At 40.6% G+C, this 17,680-nt stretch overlaps 2 protein-coding genes across 2 annotated transcripts in view; both read right to left on the bottom strand.

The window, feature by feature from the left end:
- Positions 1–17,680, bottom strand: part of thsd7ab (thrombospondin, type I, domain containing 7Ab) — a 621,850-nt gene that overhangs the window by 423,425 nt on the left and 180,745 nt on the right. The gene's annotated exons all lie outside the window — the stretch shown is intronic.
- LOC133660483 (uncharacterized protein K02A2.6-like) lies at positions 1,871–5,969 on the bottom strand. The gene is made up of 2 exons (XM_062064022.1): positions 5,471–5,969; positions 1,871–5,408 (listed from the first exon to the last, which is right to left on the bottom strand). The coding sequence occupies exons 1-2, from the start codon at positions 5,967–5,969 to the stop codon at positions 2,143–2,145; spliced, it is 3,765 nt and encodes a 1,254-aa protein (XP_061920006.1). The 3' UTR covers positions 1,871–2,142.

Consider the following 17,680-nt stretch of genomic DNA (forward strand, 5'->3'; position numbering starts at 1 on the left):
GAAAAAGCTCTGTTTTCATTTCATAATTCCACAGTATTCTGGACATCTGTGTTCGTGAATCTGTTTCAATCATGTTCATTGCATTATGGAGAAGGAAGCCAAGCAAGCAAAGAAGAAAGTTGTCGGTGCGAAATGGACGTATTTTTCGAACGTAGTCAGCCACAACAGTACACAGCCGGCGCTTCTTTGTTTACATTCCCGAAAGATGCAGTCAAGATGGAAGAACTCGGATAACAGAGACTCTAACCAGGAGGACTTTTGATTTGGATACACAGACGCCTGTAGGGAACTGGGACAACACAGACTCTTACCAGGATTACTTTGATTTGGATGACAAAGACGCAGACGTGCTACTGTGAGTATGCAGCTTTGGCTTTTTTTTGCGTATGTACGTAACTTTTTTAAAATATATAAGCTTTATGAACCTTGGGTTAGGTGAACGGTCTTTTGGGCTGAGTGATTGTGTGTGTTGATCATGTGTTTGAATTGTATTGGCGTGTTCTATGGAGCTAGGAGCTAGCAGAGGAGCTAGGAGCTAGCATAACAAACACGCAGGTGTTATTATGCAGGATTAATTTGTGGCATATTAAATATAAGCCTGGTTGTGTTGTGGCTAATAGAGTATATATATGTCTTGTGTTTATTTACTGTTGTAGTCATTCCCAGCTGAATATCAGGTACCGTGAGTATGCAGCCTTGGCTGCTAAACATTCGATAACTTGACCGTATGTGCGCGTCACGTACGTAACTTTTTAAAAATATATAAGCTTTATGAACCTTGGGTTAGGTGAACGGTCTTTTGGGCTGAGTGATTGTGTGTGTTGATCATGTGTTTGAATTGTATTGGCGTGTTCTATGGAGCTAGGAGCTAGCAGAGGAGCTAGGAGCTAGCATAACAAACACGCAGGTGTTATTATGCAGGATTAATTTGTGGCATATTAAATATAAGCCTGGTTGTGTTGTGGCTAATAGAGTATATATATGTCTTGTGTTTATTTACTGTTGTAGTCATTCCCAGCTGAATATCAGGTACCGTGAGTATGCAGCCTTGGCTGCTAAACATTCGATAACTTGACCGTATGTGCGCGTCACGTACGTAACTTTTTAAAAATATATAAGCTTTATGAACCTTGGGTTAGGTAAACGGTCTTTTGGGCTGAGTGATTGTGTGTGTTGATCAGGTGTTTGTATTGTATTGGCGTGTTCTATGGAGCTAGGAGCTAGCAGAGGAGCTAGGAGCTAGCATAACAAACACGCAGGTGTTTTTATGCAGGATTAATTTGTGGCATATTAAATATAAGCCTGGTTGTGTTGTGGCTAATAGAGTATATATATGTCTTGTGTTTATTTACTGTTGTAGTCATTCCCAGCTGAATATCAGGTCACCCCCGGCTCTCACAGCATCTTCCCTATCTGAATAGCTTCAACTCCCCACTAGTCCTTCACTTGCACTTTACTCATCCACAAATCTTTCATCCTCGCTCAAATTAATGGGGAAATTGTCGCTTTCTCGGTCCGAATCTCTCTCACTTCATGCGGCCATCATTGTAAACAATAGGGAACTTTGCGTATATGTTCAACTGACTACGTCACGCTACTTCCGGTAGGGGCAAGCCTTTTTTTTATCAGATACCAAAAGTTGCAATCTTTATCGTCGTTGTTCTATACTAAATCCTTTCAGCAAAAATATGGCAATATCGCGAAATGATCAAGTATGACACATAGAATAGATCTGCTATCCCCGTTTAAATAAAAAAAAGTCATTTCAGTAGGCCTTTAATGCTCCATGTTCCCAACAACATACATGTGTCTTTTATGCAGTCTTGTTCTACCACTTTATGTGGTACGGTAAGCAGCATACTAACCAGTACTGCCCCCTAGCGGTCATACCTGTAATAACATCTGATCACAACATCCCCCTTTTTCTAAGACAAAATGTATTGACCTAACTAATCACATTAGCTGGGTCAGTTATTTTAACAAATTCTCATTTAGTCTAACTCTGACACATATGTGCAGTATGAACAATTTCAAATTGCATAGGCTATCTCAAATCTGAGCCAATACTATTTATAACACTTTCACAACAATCAATATACATTTTGTTCAACATATTTAACATGCATATTGACTTTTCTTTGTTTACAAGTTCAGTCTATCAGGTCTTTTGATTTCTCTTGTGGACCTTCTTAACTCAGGTTCATTTGGAGTAGGTGTGTTACAGTCAGCGTTACAGTCCATAACAGGTGTGGGTATTACCTGAGATTCACCACAAGTTACACTGAGCTCACCAACAGTCCCTTGAGGAGTCTTTAACAGACTGCGACGATTGCGTCTGAGGATTTGTCCATCATCAGTTCTCACCGTGTACGATCTTGGAGCAACTTCTTGCAGGACTGTTGCTTTTGTACTCCATCCATCAGTATCCTCAATCCTGACTGTGTTGTTGGTAGTCAGTGGAGGAAGACGCTTGGTTGTTTTGTCATAAAATGACTTTTGCATCATCTTCTGTTGTCGTAGTTTATGTTCAATCTTTGAGGGATTATTTTGCTTTATTATATTGTTTGAATGACTCGGCAAGGTTGTTCGTAGCTTCCTCTTCATCAGCAGTTCAGCTGGTGATAGTCCGCACTGAAAAGGTGATGCTCTGTAGCTCAATAAAGCCAGATACGGATCCGAGTCACTGTCAGCTGCTTTCTTTAGGAGTTGCTTTAGAATGTGAACTCCTTTTTCCGCTTGCCCGTTTGATTGTGCATAATGTGGGCTTGACGTCACATGCTGGAAATCATATTGCACCGCAAACTTCTGCCATTCTTTGCTGCTGAAGCATGGGCCGTTGTCGCTCACTACAGTGTGTGGAATGCCATGCCTGGCGAATATAGATTTAGCATGTCTTATTACACAAGTTGACGTTAAGCCTGCTAGTAGCGCCATTTCAGGGAAGTTTGAGTAGTAATCTACTACCACTAAATAGTCTTTACCTCTGAGATGAAACAAGTCCATTCCTACTTTGTGCCATGGTGCGGTTGGCACCTCAGCAACCACCATAGGCTCTTTGCTCTGCTTGTTCCTGTGTTTCTGGCATGTTTCACATTTATTTATGAGTGTTTCAATGTCTTTGTTCAGTCCGGGCCAGAAAACCGACTCTCTCGCCCTCCTTTTGCATTTTTCAATGCCGAGATGGCCTTCATGTATCCTGTGCAAAATGTCCATTCTCAAAGCCTGTGGAATAACAATTCTGCCCTTTTTCAACAGCAGTCCATCCACAGTACTGAGCTCACCTCTGACGTGATAAAATAGTGGACATGAGCCAGCCGGCCATCCCTCATCCATGTTCCTCATGACATGTTGTAACTCAGCATCCGTTGCTGTAGCCTCAGCGATTTGTCTTGACTTTGTGTCTGACACAGGCAGTGTAGCAGACACCATGTTCACATGACACTGTATGTCCTCATCTGTTGCACTCACACTGTCGCCTGTAGTTGCTCTGGATAGGGCATCAGCAAGGATTAGGTGTTTACCTGGAGTATATATCAGTTCAAAATCATACCTTTGCATTTTCATCATCAACCGTTGAATCCGCGGTGACATTTCATTCAGATTCTTTTTGATGATGGCAACCAGCGGTCGGTGATCAGTTTCAACTGTGAAGGACGGCAGGCCGTACACATAGCTATGAAACCGCTCCAAACCATATGCCAGTCCCAAACATTCTTTTTCGATCTGAGCGTACCGACATTCCGATTTTGTCATAGCCCGAGATGCATAGGCTACCGGTTTCCAGTGCTCACCCTCAGCCTGGAGTAGAACGGCACCAATACCATCTTTGGAAGCATCGGTTGACACTTTTATCCTCTTTGTGTGGTCATAAAATGACAACACAGGTGCTGTGGTCAGTGTGTTCTTGAGTTTTTGCCACTCATGCTCATGTTTCACTGTCCATTTAAAATCACAGTCCTTGTGCAGAAGCTCTTGTATGCAAGATGTCTTTGCTGCCAAATTGGGAATGAATTTACCTATAAAATTGACCATCCCCATGATGCGTAGCACACCGGTTTTGTCTGTGGGCCTTGGCATGTTCTGTATTGCACATATTTTTTCTTGATCTGGTTGGACACCACGTGCAGACAGCTTGTCTCCAAGGAAAAGGATCTCCTGAACACCAAACTCACATTTACTCTTGTTTAGTTTTAGTCCATACTTTTTTATGCGTTCCATAACTCTGTTTAGTCTCTCATTGTGCTCTTGGGCTGTGGATCCCCATATGATGATGTCATCAATGTAGACTCGAACCCCATCCAAGCCCTCGATGATCTGCTCCATCGCTCTGTGAAATATTTCAGGTGCTGACTTTATTCCAAAAGGCAGTCTGAGAAAACAGTGTCTGCCAAAGGGCGTATTAAAGGTACAGTACATTGTGCTGCTTTCACTCAGTTTCAGCTGCCAGAAACCTTGTGAGGCGTCAAGCTTTGTGAAGTAGCTGGCACCTGACATTTCACTGATGATCTCTTCACGTGTAGGTATTTGATAATGTTCACGCTTAATGCTCTCATTTAGATCTTTAGGGTCCATACATATTCTCAACTCACCATTCTTTTTCTTTGTGATGACCATTGAGTTGACCCAGTCTGTAGGCTCATTAACCTTTTTGATCACCCCCAGCATGATCATTCTGTCGAGTTCTTTCTTTAGGCTGTCTTTCAGTGGGGCTGGAACTCTGTGTGCTGCATGCACAACTGGTTGGGCATCTTCTTTCAATTGTATTTTATATGTGAAGGGCAAAACACCAAAACCCTTGAAAACATCTGAAAAGTTCTGAACAATTGTTTCCATAGAGTCATTTTTTGGGATAATGCTATACACTCTTTTCACAAGTGCTAGTTCTTCACAGGCTCTGTCACCCAGAAGTGATTCACGTCCCTCATTCACAACAAAGAAGCATAGGTGGTGCACTTTTCCTTTAACTGTGACACTCAGCCTGCATGTGCCCAAACATTTAATTGGTTGTCCATTGTAGTCTTTAAGTCCAGATTCTTTTCTTTTTATTTGTGGCTTGTTTTTCATTGCCTTTACATCACACATGCTTATTAGATTTGCTTTTGCACCCGTGTCCAATCTCATGGTGACTACAGTCCCATTTATCATTAGAGGAGCTATCCATTTATCTTCTCCAGTGACGTCATTTACATTGTCTGGTTTACTTATTTGTTCACTTTCCAAATTTACCATGCCAACAAAGAACGTGTCACTGAGATCAGGCTCATCTACTATGTTTACAGTTTTTCCTTTCTTCCCCTCTTTCCATTTGGAGAAGCACTGTTTAGCAAAATGATTCTTGCCTTGGCAACTTGAGCATTGCTTACCAAACGCTGGTACGACACTGCTCCTACCGCTGCCGCGTTGTCGCTCTGCGCCGAGGCGACTGCAGACATCTCGCTGAACGTCCTCACGTGCTTTTGGGACAGCTCACTCGCCTGGCAGATCTTAATGGCTCCCGCCAGCGTCAACTCCACCTCTCGTAGTAGCCTCTCTCTGACCTTTTTATCCTCCACGCCGAAGACTATCTGGTCCCGGATCATGGAGTCCTTCAGCGTCGTGAAGTTGCAGGACTGCGCCTTTAGCCGCAAGTCCGTCAGGAAGCTATCAAATGGCTCATGCTGCCGCTGCGTACGAGACCGAAACACGTACCTTTCGTACGTCTCGTTCTTCTTCGGAGAACAGTGAGCGTCAAATTTGCTAAGCACTACATCCAACTTTCCATTATCGTCAGGAGTGTCAAACACAAACGTGTTAAATACTTCTATGGCCTGTGGCCCTGCTATTGTTAGCAGCAGCGCTACCTTTCTCGCCTCCGGCTTTGTCTCGTGTCCCATAGCCGCAATGTACAGGTGAAACTGCTGTTTGAAGGTGCGCCAGTTCTCGTCGACATTCCCCGTTAGTTTCAAACTCTCCGGTGATTTTAAATCCATGTCGTCAAGTCGAGTTTACTCCTGGTACCATGTCATGTTCGTGTTTGAAGGATGAGGCTGTTGATAGCAAGTGACTTAACTTTTAATGCTCCATGTTCTCAACAACATACATGTGTCTTTTATGCAGTCTTGTTCTACCACTTTATGTGGTACGGTAAGCAGCATACTAACCAGTACTGCCCCCTAGCGGTCATACCTGTAATAACATCTGATCACAACACTGGCCACCGTGTGGCGTTGTCAGTCACTGATTCTAGTGATTCGTACTGCCAAAAGAACTGCAGAAGAGATTCGGTACACGTAATAAACTGCGGCCACAGTGTGGCGTTGTCAGTCACTGATTCTAGTGATTCGTACAGTCAAAAGAACTGCCGATCCCATGAAAACAAGCCACATGAAAACAAAATGAGAGTAGACTAGTAGAGGAGACAGAAAGAAGGGGCGGGGGGTAAAGTGTAAGCAGGCTGTTTTGAGAAGATTTAAAATAAAAATAATAACTAATGTATGTACACATACATAGGCTATTATTTACACAGTTATTGTAACAAAAATAAATTTCTCCTTGGGGATCAATTCTGATTCATATTATTATTATTATTATTATTATTATTATCCCTTCTACTGCAACTGTTGTTGTTGTTAGATTAACGCGAGTCCCTACGCAGTGCGCGAATGTCTGCACTGTACTGTCTGTACTACGCACGCCCCCCCCCCCCCCCAATTTTTTTTTTTGGGGGGGGGGGTGATTCGGTGAACACATTTTTTGAACGAATCAATTTAAGGAACTGATTCTAGTGATTCAGTACAGTCAAAAGAACTGCCGATCCCATCACTACTGTGCGCCTTCCGTCACAGGACATACGCACATATAACACTTTTAAAAATAAAAGCAGCACAGTTGTATTGCACGCACGACAAAGATGTTTTTTTTAAATTTATTTTGTATTTGTGATTGCCGCTGCTGCGCGCACTAGCATACGTCCGCACGGAAGTAATACAAATAACGCTTTTCAAAACAAAAGCAACACCGTTGTATTGCACACTCGAAATAGATACTTTTTAAAATTTATTTTGTAATTTATAATTGGCCTCACGCGGGCCGGACAGGGACGTACAAAGGGCCGGATGCGGCCCGCGGGCCGCAGAATCCCCAGGTCTGCTCTAGAGCCAGATGTGGCTCTTTTGATGACTGCATCTGGCTCTCAGATAAATCTTAGCTGACATTGCTTAACATGATAAGTAATGAGTAATTCCGCTGTTAATCACAGTGTTAAAAATAACGTTCAAAATATAAAACATTCTCATGCATTTTAATCCATCCATCCGTTTTCTATCGCACCTGTTCAAGAAGTCGCATTAATGGTAAGAAGTATTTTATTTGTTATTGGTTAGCTTCAGAATAACAATGTTATTAAAAAAATGAGAGACTTATTATATTCTAAAAATGTTGGTCTTACTTAAAAATGCACGCATTTAGTTGTATTCAGTGTTAAAAAAAATATTATATGGCTCTCACGGAAATACATTTTTAAATATTTGGCTTTAATGGCTCTCTCAGCCAAAAAGGTTCCCGACCCCTGCTCTACAGTAAAACCACAAGTCAAAGATCATCTATATGTGTCAGGAGTAAGGCTCTATGGTAAAAACACAAGACAAAGATCATCTATATACGTCAGGAGGAACCTTGCTATTTTACGGCTCTATAATAAAAACACAAGTCAAAAAACTGCAAAAGTGGAAAATAATAGAGCAATATTGCATTAAGAAAAAAGTGAAATGTTGATACTGAAGTAACAATGACACATTTTTAAACAATGTATCTATTGGCCTTTAAAAAAAAAATTTGCATCTTGGATAATTATGCAAATTATTAGGACGGAAGCATACTTTTATTGTGAAATATTTATTAATAAAGGAAGAAGCCGGAAAAATCAAAGTTCTTATTAGAGGTTGTGACAGCCGTCTATTGTGTCGGTGTTGTGGGTATATTTTGCTTAAAGGCCTACTGAAATGATTTTTTTTTAATTTAAACTGGAATAGCAGATCCATTCTATGTGTCATACTTGATCATTTCGCGATATTGCCATATTTTTGCTGAAAGGATTTAGTAGAGAAAATCGATGATAAAGTTCGCAACTTTTGCTCGCTGATAAAAAAAGCCTTGCCTGTACCGGAAGTAGCGTGACGTCACAGGAGCGAGTATTCCTCACAATTCCCCATTGTTTACAATGGAGCGAGAGATTCGGAGCGACAAAGCGACGATTACCCCATTAATTTGAGCGAGGATGAAAGATTCGTAGATGAGGAACGTTACAGTGAATGACTAGAGAGGCAGTGATGGACGTATCTTTTTTCGCTCTGACCGTAACTTAGGTACAAGCTGGCTCATTGGATTCCACACTCTCTCCTTTTTCTATTGTGGATCACGGATTTGTATTTTAAACCACCTCGGATACTATATCCTCTTGAAAATGAGAGTCGAGCACGCGAAATGGACATTTAAAGTGACTTTTTATCTCCATGACAATACATCGGTGACACACTTAGCTACTGAGCTAACGTGATAGCATCGTTCTCAAATGAAGATAGAAACAACATAAATAAACCCCTGACTGGAAGGATAGACAGAAGATCAACAATACTATTAAACCATGTACATGTAACTACACGGTTAAAAATTCTCAGCCTGGTAAGGCTTAACAATGCTGTTGCTAACGACGCTAAGGCTAATTTAGCAACTTAGCAACCGGACCTCACAGAACTATGATAAAAACATTAGCGCTCCACCTACGCCAGCCAGCCCTCATTTACCCATCAACAGCCGTGCTCACCTGCGTTCCAGCAATCGACGGCGCGACGAAGGACTTCATCCGTGGGTTTGGCGGCAAGCATCGGCTAGGCGTAGTAAGTAGTCCTTGTTGTGTTGCTGTAAGTATTGTACTTAGCCGCTAATACACCCGTCGAACCCACCTACAACGTTCTTCTTTGCAGCCTCCATTGTTCATTAAACAAATTGCAAAAGATTCACCAACACAGATGTCCAGAATACTGTGGAATTTTGTCGAAGAAAACAAGAGGTTTTTGTATCGGGTCGATGGGGTACAACCACTTCCGTGGATTTTGTGACGTCACGCGCATAAATCATATCCAAAGGAGTTTTTCAACCGGAAGTGTGGCGGGAATTTTAAAATTGCACTTTATAAGTTAACCCGACCGTATTGGCATGTGTTTCAATGTTAAGATTTCATCATTGATATATAAACTATCAGACTGCGTGGTCGGTAGTAGTGGGTTTCAGTTGGCCTTTAACTCCGCCGATAAATAAATACAAAAACCAACAAAGCGTGCCATGCAACTTGAACTTCTCAGTGGCGAGACTCCTCAATGTCAGCCAAACATTAGCATGCAGCGCGGCAGCAAACAATGCAGACTTTCTACTCGTCCACAGCTAAAAAGAACTTTGCAGGACAACATTTATACGTTTTGTTTGACTCAAATGTGAGCTGACAGCTGTGGATAACACATCACACACACACACACACACACACACACACACACACACACACACACACACACACACACACACACACACACACACACACACACACACACACACACACACACACACACACACACACACACACACACACACACACACACACTTGTACGACCCCTACAACCCGTACAGGCCCGTGGAGGCTGGGAAAAGGAGGACACAGGTGAAGGAGTTTTGAGAAGCAGCACAGTGTAATGACAGAGTGAGACCTCAAAGGCAGCGACTCAGAGTCTTGACGGCGTCTTTACTGCCAGCGAGTAGATGACAAAAAGAAACGGCGCGGGGAGAAGTAAACACAGCGGGGATGCTTGTTCAGCCATTGTTTTTTTTGTTTGTTTTTTCCCGTTTTATCGCCGCAAAAACAAAACATAAACACAAAGTGAGAACAGACCGCATGTTGTACCAATCAGCTCACATATTTTCAGGAACTTGCTGCAAAAACACCTGTCAAAGATCCTCTATATACCGTAATAGGATCTTCTATAGACAGCAAAAATATGTTAGTCAAAAATCCTTTATACAGTACATGACAATATCATGTTGCCGTTTTTTAGGGGCCGACAGCAAACACACAAGAAGTTGGGAAAGGTGGCGATAAATACTGATAAAGTTGAGGAATGCTCATCAAACACTTATTTGGAACATCCCACAGGTGAACAGGCAAATTGGGAACGGGTGGGTGCCATGATTGGGTATAAAAGTAGATTCCATGAAATGCTCAGTCATTCACAAACAAGGATGGGGCGAGGGGCACCACTTTGTCAACAAATGTGTGAGCAAATTGTTGAACAGTTTAAGAAAAACCTTTCTCAACCAGCTATTGCAAGGAATTTAGAGATTTCACCATCTACGGTCCGTAATATCATCAAAGGGTTCAGAGAATCTGGAGAAATCACTGCACGTAAGCAGCTAAGCCCGTGACCTTCGATCCCTCAGGCTGTACTGCATCAACAAGCGACATCAGTGTGTAAAGGATATCACCACATGGGCTCAGGAACACTTCAGAAACCCACTGTCAGTAACTACAGTTGGTCGCTACATCTCTAAGTGCAAGTTAAAACTCTCCTATGTAAGGCAAAAACTGTTTATCAACAACACCCAGAAACGCCGTCGGCTTCGCTGGGCCTGAGCTCATCTAAGATGGACTGATACAAAGTGGAAAAGTGTTCTGTCCACATTTCAAATGTTTTTTGGAAACTGTGGACGTCGTGTCCTCCGGACCAAAGAGGAAAAGAATCATCCGGATTGTTATAGGCGCAATGTTAAAAAGCCAGCATCTGTGATGGTATGGGGGTGTATTAGTGCCCAAGACATGGGTAACTTACACATCTGTGAAGGCGCCATTAATGCTGAAAGGTACATACAGGTTTTGGAGCAACATATGTTGCCATCCAAGCAACGTTACCATGGACGCCCCTGCTTATTTCAGCGAGACAATGCCAAGCCACGTGTTACATCAACGTGGCTTCATAGTAAAAGAGTGCGGGTACTAGACTGGCCTGCCTGTAGTCCAGACCTGTCTCCCATTGAAAATGTGTGGCGCATTATGAAGCCTAAAATACCATAACGGAGACCCCCGGACTGTTGAACAACTTAAGCTGTACATCAAGCAAGAATGGGAAAGAATTCCACCTGAGAAGCTTAAAAAATGTGTCTCCTCAGTTCCCAAACGTTTACTGAGTGTTGTTAAAAGGAAAGGCCATGTAACACAGTGGTGAACATGCCCTTTCCCAACTACTTTGGCACGTGTTGCAGCCATGAAACTCTAAGTTAATTATTATTTGCAAAAAAAAAATTCAATTTATGAGTTTGAACATCAAAATATCTTGTCTTTGTAGTGCATTCAATTGAATATGGGTTGAAAAGGATTTGCAAATCATTGTATTCCGTTTATATTTACATCCAACACAATTTCCCAATTCATATGGAAACAGGGTTTGTATATATATATATATATTAGGGGTGTAACGGTACACAAACATTTCGGTTCGGTACGTACCTCGGTTTAGAGGTCACGGTTCGGTTCATTTTCGGTACATTAAGAAAACAACAAAATATAAATTGTTGGGTTATTTATTTACCAAATTTGCAAAATCTTCCACCAAAAAGATTTTTCAAAGTGGAATATTTGATGTGAAGTAATCGGAACCTTGGATAGGTCAATAATTCATGATAACATTGATTTTGATTCAATATTATATTTTGAGCAATGACAGTTTGAAAGAAAAAAAAAAGCTTTGTTTTATTAGTCAACATTGCAACTTTTTCTAAATTACATTTCACCTTTAAGCTTTTCTATTTCACTTTCGTTATGTTTTTGTTTATTTTAATAGTATTTTAAAATGTGCCGTGGGCCTTTAAAACATTAGCTGTGGGCCGCAAATGGCCTCCGGGGCACAATTTTGACACACCTGCTATATATCATAAAAAATAAAATCTGATAAATCTATGGATAAAAAGCAGAGCCTGGCGACGCATGCGCGTTTATCATAACTCTCTCGCTCTCTCTGTCTCTGCCCCTCCCTACCAATGCTGCTGCGTGCACAATTTGTTTTGTTTTTAACCCCTTCTTAACCCTGAACGTACATTGAAAATACACGCAACCCTAACTCAAAATGCCGGACATTTGAGGCATTTAAGAAACTCCGCCCTGACAGCTTCGCAAAGGAGGACATGTCCGGTGAAAAGAGGACGTATGGTCAGTCTATCGTAGCCCGTTAGCTGCTAGCAAGCCGTGTGTTGTGCCTCGGTGTGCATTGTTTACACAACGTGCGTTACGCTACTTAATATGTCCGTGTGGAAACTCGTTCGCTACACCTCCGAACCGAACCGGAACCCCCGTACCGAAACGGTTCCAATACAAATACACGTACCGTTACACCCCTAACATATATATATATATATATATATATATATATATATATATATATATATATATATATATATATATATACACATACACACACTAGGGTTGTCCCGATACCAAAATGTATATCGATACTTTTCGATACCATGATACTTTTTCAAATTATGGGGAACTACGAGAAATTACTTTCCTCCAGAAGGTCTTATCTTTGTCCATGTAATGTCAGATGAAACAAAAATTGAGCTGTTTGGCCACAATACCCCGCAATATGTTAGGAAAAGAAAAGGTGAGACCTTTAATCCCAGGAACACCAAGCCTACCGTCTGGCATGGTGGTGGTAGTATTATGCTCTGGGCCTGTTTTGCTGCCAATGGAACTGGTGCTTTACAGAGAGTAAATGGGACAATGAAAAAGGAGGATTACTTTTTGAATCCTACTGCAAAAGTACTAATCAAAGATCCTCTTTTTGACAGTGGTGCACTGCTGGGTTTAGGAATCTACTGAATTGTTTTCTTCTCAGTTGGTAGAGTGGCCGTGCCAGCAACTTGAGGGTTCCAGGTTCGATCCCCGCTTCTGCCATCCTAGTCACTGCCGTTGTGTCCTTGGGCAAGACACTTTACCCACCTGCTCCCAGTGCCACCCACACTGGTTTAAATGTAACTTAGATATTGGGTTCCACTATGTAAAAGCGCTTTGAGTCACTAGAGAAAAAGCGCTATATAAATATAATTCACTTCACTTCTCTACTTGACAAAAATGTTCTTCTGTTTTAAAGGACAGCAAAAATAAAGGTTCTCAGCAAAAACGCTAATCAAAGATCCTCCACAAATGATAAGAGTACTTGGTTATTTTTAGGATTCTGTACTGATGGACCTATTGCAAAAATCACTTGCAAAGATTCTCTATTTGACAAGAACACTGCTATTTTTTTTAGGGACCTGAGGCAATAAAGTCAAAAGTTCCTCAATATGTCCAAGATTCTCGAAATGACAAAGGTTTGCTGATTTTAGTAAGCTACTGCAAAAAACACCTGTCAAAGATCCTCTATATACTGAAACAGAATATTATATACCAGGGGTCGGCAACCCAAAATGTTGAAAGAGCCATAATGGAGCAAAAATACAAAAACAAATCTGTCTGGAGCCGCAACAAATTAGAAGCCATATTACATACAGATAGTGTGTCATGAGATATACATTGAATTAAGATGACTTAAAGGAAACTAAATGAGCTCAAATATAGCTACAAATGAGGCATAATGGTGCAATATGTACATATAACTAGCCTAAATAGCATGTTAGCATCGATTAGCTTGCAAGTCATGCAGTGACCAAATATGCCCGATTAGCACTCCACACAAGTCAATAACATCAACAAAACTCACCTTTGTGTATTCACGCACAACGTTAAAGGTTTGGTGGACAAAATGAGACGGAAAAAGAAGTGGCATAAAACACGTCCTAAAAAGTCGGAGAAAGTTATACACTACGGTGAGTTCAAGGACCGCCAAAATTAGTAGGACAAAACGGCGCTCGCCAAATACTCGAGTCAGTGAAGCATGTTTAATATAAACAGTGTGCTTTATAACAATTAGGGAGGTTTGTGTCATGTTTGTCCTCCTACAGAAACCATATTAAAACAAAAACTTTTTTTTTTTTCCCCTCATCTTTTTCCATTTTTCATACATATTTGAAAAAGCTTCAGAGAGCCACTAGGGCGGCGCTAAAGAGCCGCATGCGGCTCTAGAGCCGCGGGTTGCCGACCCCTGTTCTATACATAGCAAATACACCAGTCAAAGATCCTCTATACAGAAAATGACCAAAGCATGTTGCTGTGTTAAAGAACTTATAACAAAAACACTAGTCGAAGATCCTCTATGAGACAGGAGCCTTGCTGCTTTTAGAACCTACTGTAAAAAGCACCGGTCAGAGATCCTCTACTCGACAGTAGTGTGTTACCGTGATGAAGAATTTACTCCTGCTTCTATATTTGACATGAGTGGTCATCTGTTTTGAAGGACCGACAGGAAAAACACAACAACACAAACCATTTGACAGGAGTGCTTTGGTGGTTTTATGGATCGGCAGCAAAAGCGCAAGTCAGAGATCTTCTATTTGACAGGAGCACTCGGCTGTTTATAGGAACCTCCTGCAAATTCAAGAGTCAAAGATCCACTATATATGACATGAATGACAGAGTTTATGATTACAAAATAATAAACACTAGTCCAAGATCCTCTAATTGACAGGAGTGTGATACTGTGATTAGGAATCTACTGCTATAACCAATAATCAAAGATCCTCTATATTTGAGAGGAGTGAACGGTAAATGGATTATACTTGTATAGCGCTTTTCTCCCTTCAAGGTGCTTTGGCACTATTTCCACATTCACCCATTCACACACACATTCACACACTGATGGCGGGAGCTGCCATGCAAGGCCCTAACCACGACCCATCAGGAGCAAGGGTGAAGTGTCTCGCTCGAGGACACAAGGGACATGACTAGGATGGCGGAAGCTGGGGATCGAAACAGGAGTTGCTGGCATGGCCGCTCCACCATCCGAGCCACGCCGTCCGCCAGTGCCCGTGCCTTTTTTGAATGACTTACAGCAAAAACATTGGCCAAAATCCTCCATTTGACAGTTGTTTTTGATGGATTAACACCAAAAACACTAATCAAAGATATTCTATAAATAACAGGAGTGTTCTGATGTTATGATGGACCTTCTGCAAAAAAACAAAACACTGGTCAAAGATCCTCCATTTGACAGGTGTTTTTGATGGATTAACACCAAAAACGCCAATCAAAGATCATCTATAAATAACAGGAGTGTTCTGTTATGATGGACATACTGCAAAAAAAAAAAACACTAGTCAAAGATTCTCTATATGACAGGAATTCTGCTAATTTTAGGAACAGGCAGCAAAATACACCAGTCAAAGATCCTCTATAAATGAGATGAGTGTTATGTTGTGTTTATGATTCTGTTTTGATGGACCTCCTGCAAAAAAGACATTAGTCAAAGATTCTCATAATGACAGGAACACTGCTAATTTTAGGAACAGGCAGCAAAATACACTAGTCAAAGATCCTCTATAAATGAGATGAGTGTTATGTTGTGTTTATGATTCTGTTTTGATGGACCTACTGCAAAAAAAACACTAGTCAAAGATTCTCTATATGACAGGAATTCTGCTAATTTTAGGAACAGGCAGCAAAATACACCAGTCAAAGATCCTCTATAAATGAGATGAGTGTTATGTTGTGTTTATGATTCTGTTTTGATGGACCTCCTGCAAAAAAGACATTAGTCAAAGATTCTCATAATGACAGGAACACTGCTAATTTTAGGAACAGGCAGCAAAATACACTAGTCAAAGATCCTCTATAAATGAGATGAGTGTTATGTTGTGTTTATGATTCTGTTTTGATGGACCTACTGCAAAAAAAACACTAGTCAAAGATTCTCTATATGACAGGAATTCTGCTAATTTTAGGAACAGGCAGCAAAATACACCAGTCAAAGATCCTCTATAAATGAGATGAGTGTTATGTTGTGTTTATGATTCTGTTTTGATGGACCTCCTGCAAAAAAGACATTAGTCAAAGATTCTCATAATGACAGGAACACTGCTAATTTTAGGAACAGGCAGCAAAATACACTAGTCAAAGATCCTCTATAAATGAGATGAGTGTTATGTTGTGTTTATGATTCTGTTTTGATGGACCTACTGCAAAAAAAACACTAGTCAAAGATTCTCTATATGACAGGAATTCTGCTAATTTTAGGAACAGGCAGCAAAATACACTAGTCAAAGATCCTCTTTAAATGAGATGAGTGTTATGTTGTGTTTATGATTCTGTTTTGATGGACCTACTGCAAAAAAAACACTAGTCAAAGATTCTCTATATGACAGGAATTCTGCTAATTTTAGGAACAGGCAGCAAAATACACCAGTCAAAGATCCTCTATAAATGAGATGAGTGTTATGTTGTGTTTATGATTCTGTTTTGATGGACCTCCTGCAAAAAAGACATTAGTCAAAGATTCTCATAATGACAGGAACACTGCTAATTTTAGGAACAGGCAGCAAAATACACTAGTCAAAGATCCTCTATAAATGAGATGAGTGTTATGTTGTGTTCATGATTCTGTTTTGATGGACCTACTGCAAAAAAAACACTATTCAAAGATTGTCTATATGACAGGAATTCTGCTAATTTTAGGAACAGGCAGCAAAATACACTAGTCAAAGATCCTCTATAAATGAGATAAGTGTTATCTTGCCCCACCTTACCTCTCTGAGCTGCTCCACCTCTATGCCCCCACCCGGTCCCTCAGGTCAGCTGATCAGCTGATCCTGGAGGTACCCAAATCCAAGCGTAAGCTCAGGGGGGACAGAGCCTTCTCTGTTGCGGGCCCAAAACTCTGGAATGATCTTCCACTTCATGTGAGACAGGCCCCTTCTTTGGCTATTTTTAAGACCCTTCTTAAAACCCATTTTTATTCACTGGCTTTTAACCCAGCATGAGACTTTAAACTGTTTTTAACTTTTAACTTTTTTAACTGCTTTTTATCTAACAAAATTGTTCTTAGGGTAATTTTGTATTTGCTTTTTTAATGTGTATTTTACTTCTGTTTTAAATTTTATTTTTTAGTCTGTCCTTTGCCTTTATTTCTTTGTGGTGTACAGCCCTTTGTTTTTCAACTGTGGTTGTTTTTAAAGGGCTTTATAAATAAAGTTGGTATGGTATGGTATGGTATGTTGTGTTTATGATTCTGTTTTGATGGACATACTGCAAAAAATACATTAGTCAAAGATTCTCATAATGACAGGAATTTTAGGAACAGGCGGCAAAATACACTAGTTTTAAGATCCCCTAAACGACAGGAGTGTTCTGTTGTGTTTATAATTCTGTTTTTTAATGGACCTACTGCAAAAAAACCACAAGTCGAAGATCTAGTACCTTGAAGGTAGAAAAGCGCTATACAAGTATAACCCATTTATCATTATTTATTTATATCCTCTAATAGACATGAGTGCGATACTGTTATTAGGAATCTACTGCTATAAACATTAATCAAAGATCCGCTATATTTGAGAGGAGTGTCCGTCCCTATTTAAATGACTTAAGGTAAAAACACTGGTTTGACAAGTGTTTTCATGTATTGATACCAAAAATGCTAATCAAAAATCCTCCATAAATAACAAAAGTGTTCTGTTGTTTTGATGGACCTACTGCAAAAAAAAACAGTCAAAGATCCTCTAATTGACAGGAGTGTGA

The sequence above is a fragment of the Entelurus aequoreus genome, linkage group LG11 (genome assembly GCF_033978785.1).
Source record: "Entelurus aequoreus isolate RoL-2023_Sb linkage group LG11, RoL_Eaeq_v1.1, whole genome shotgun sequence".
Classification (NCBI taxonomy): Eukaryota; Metazoa; Chordata; class Actinopteri; order Syngnathiformes; family Syngnathidae; genus Entelurus; species Entelurus aequoreus.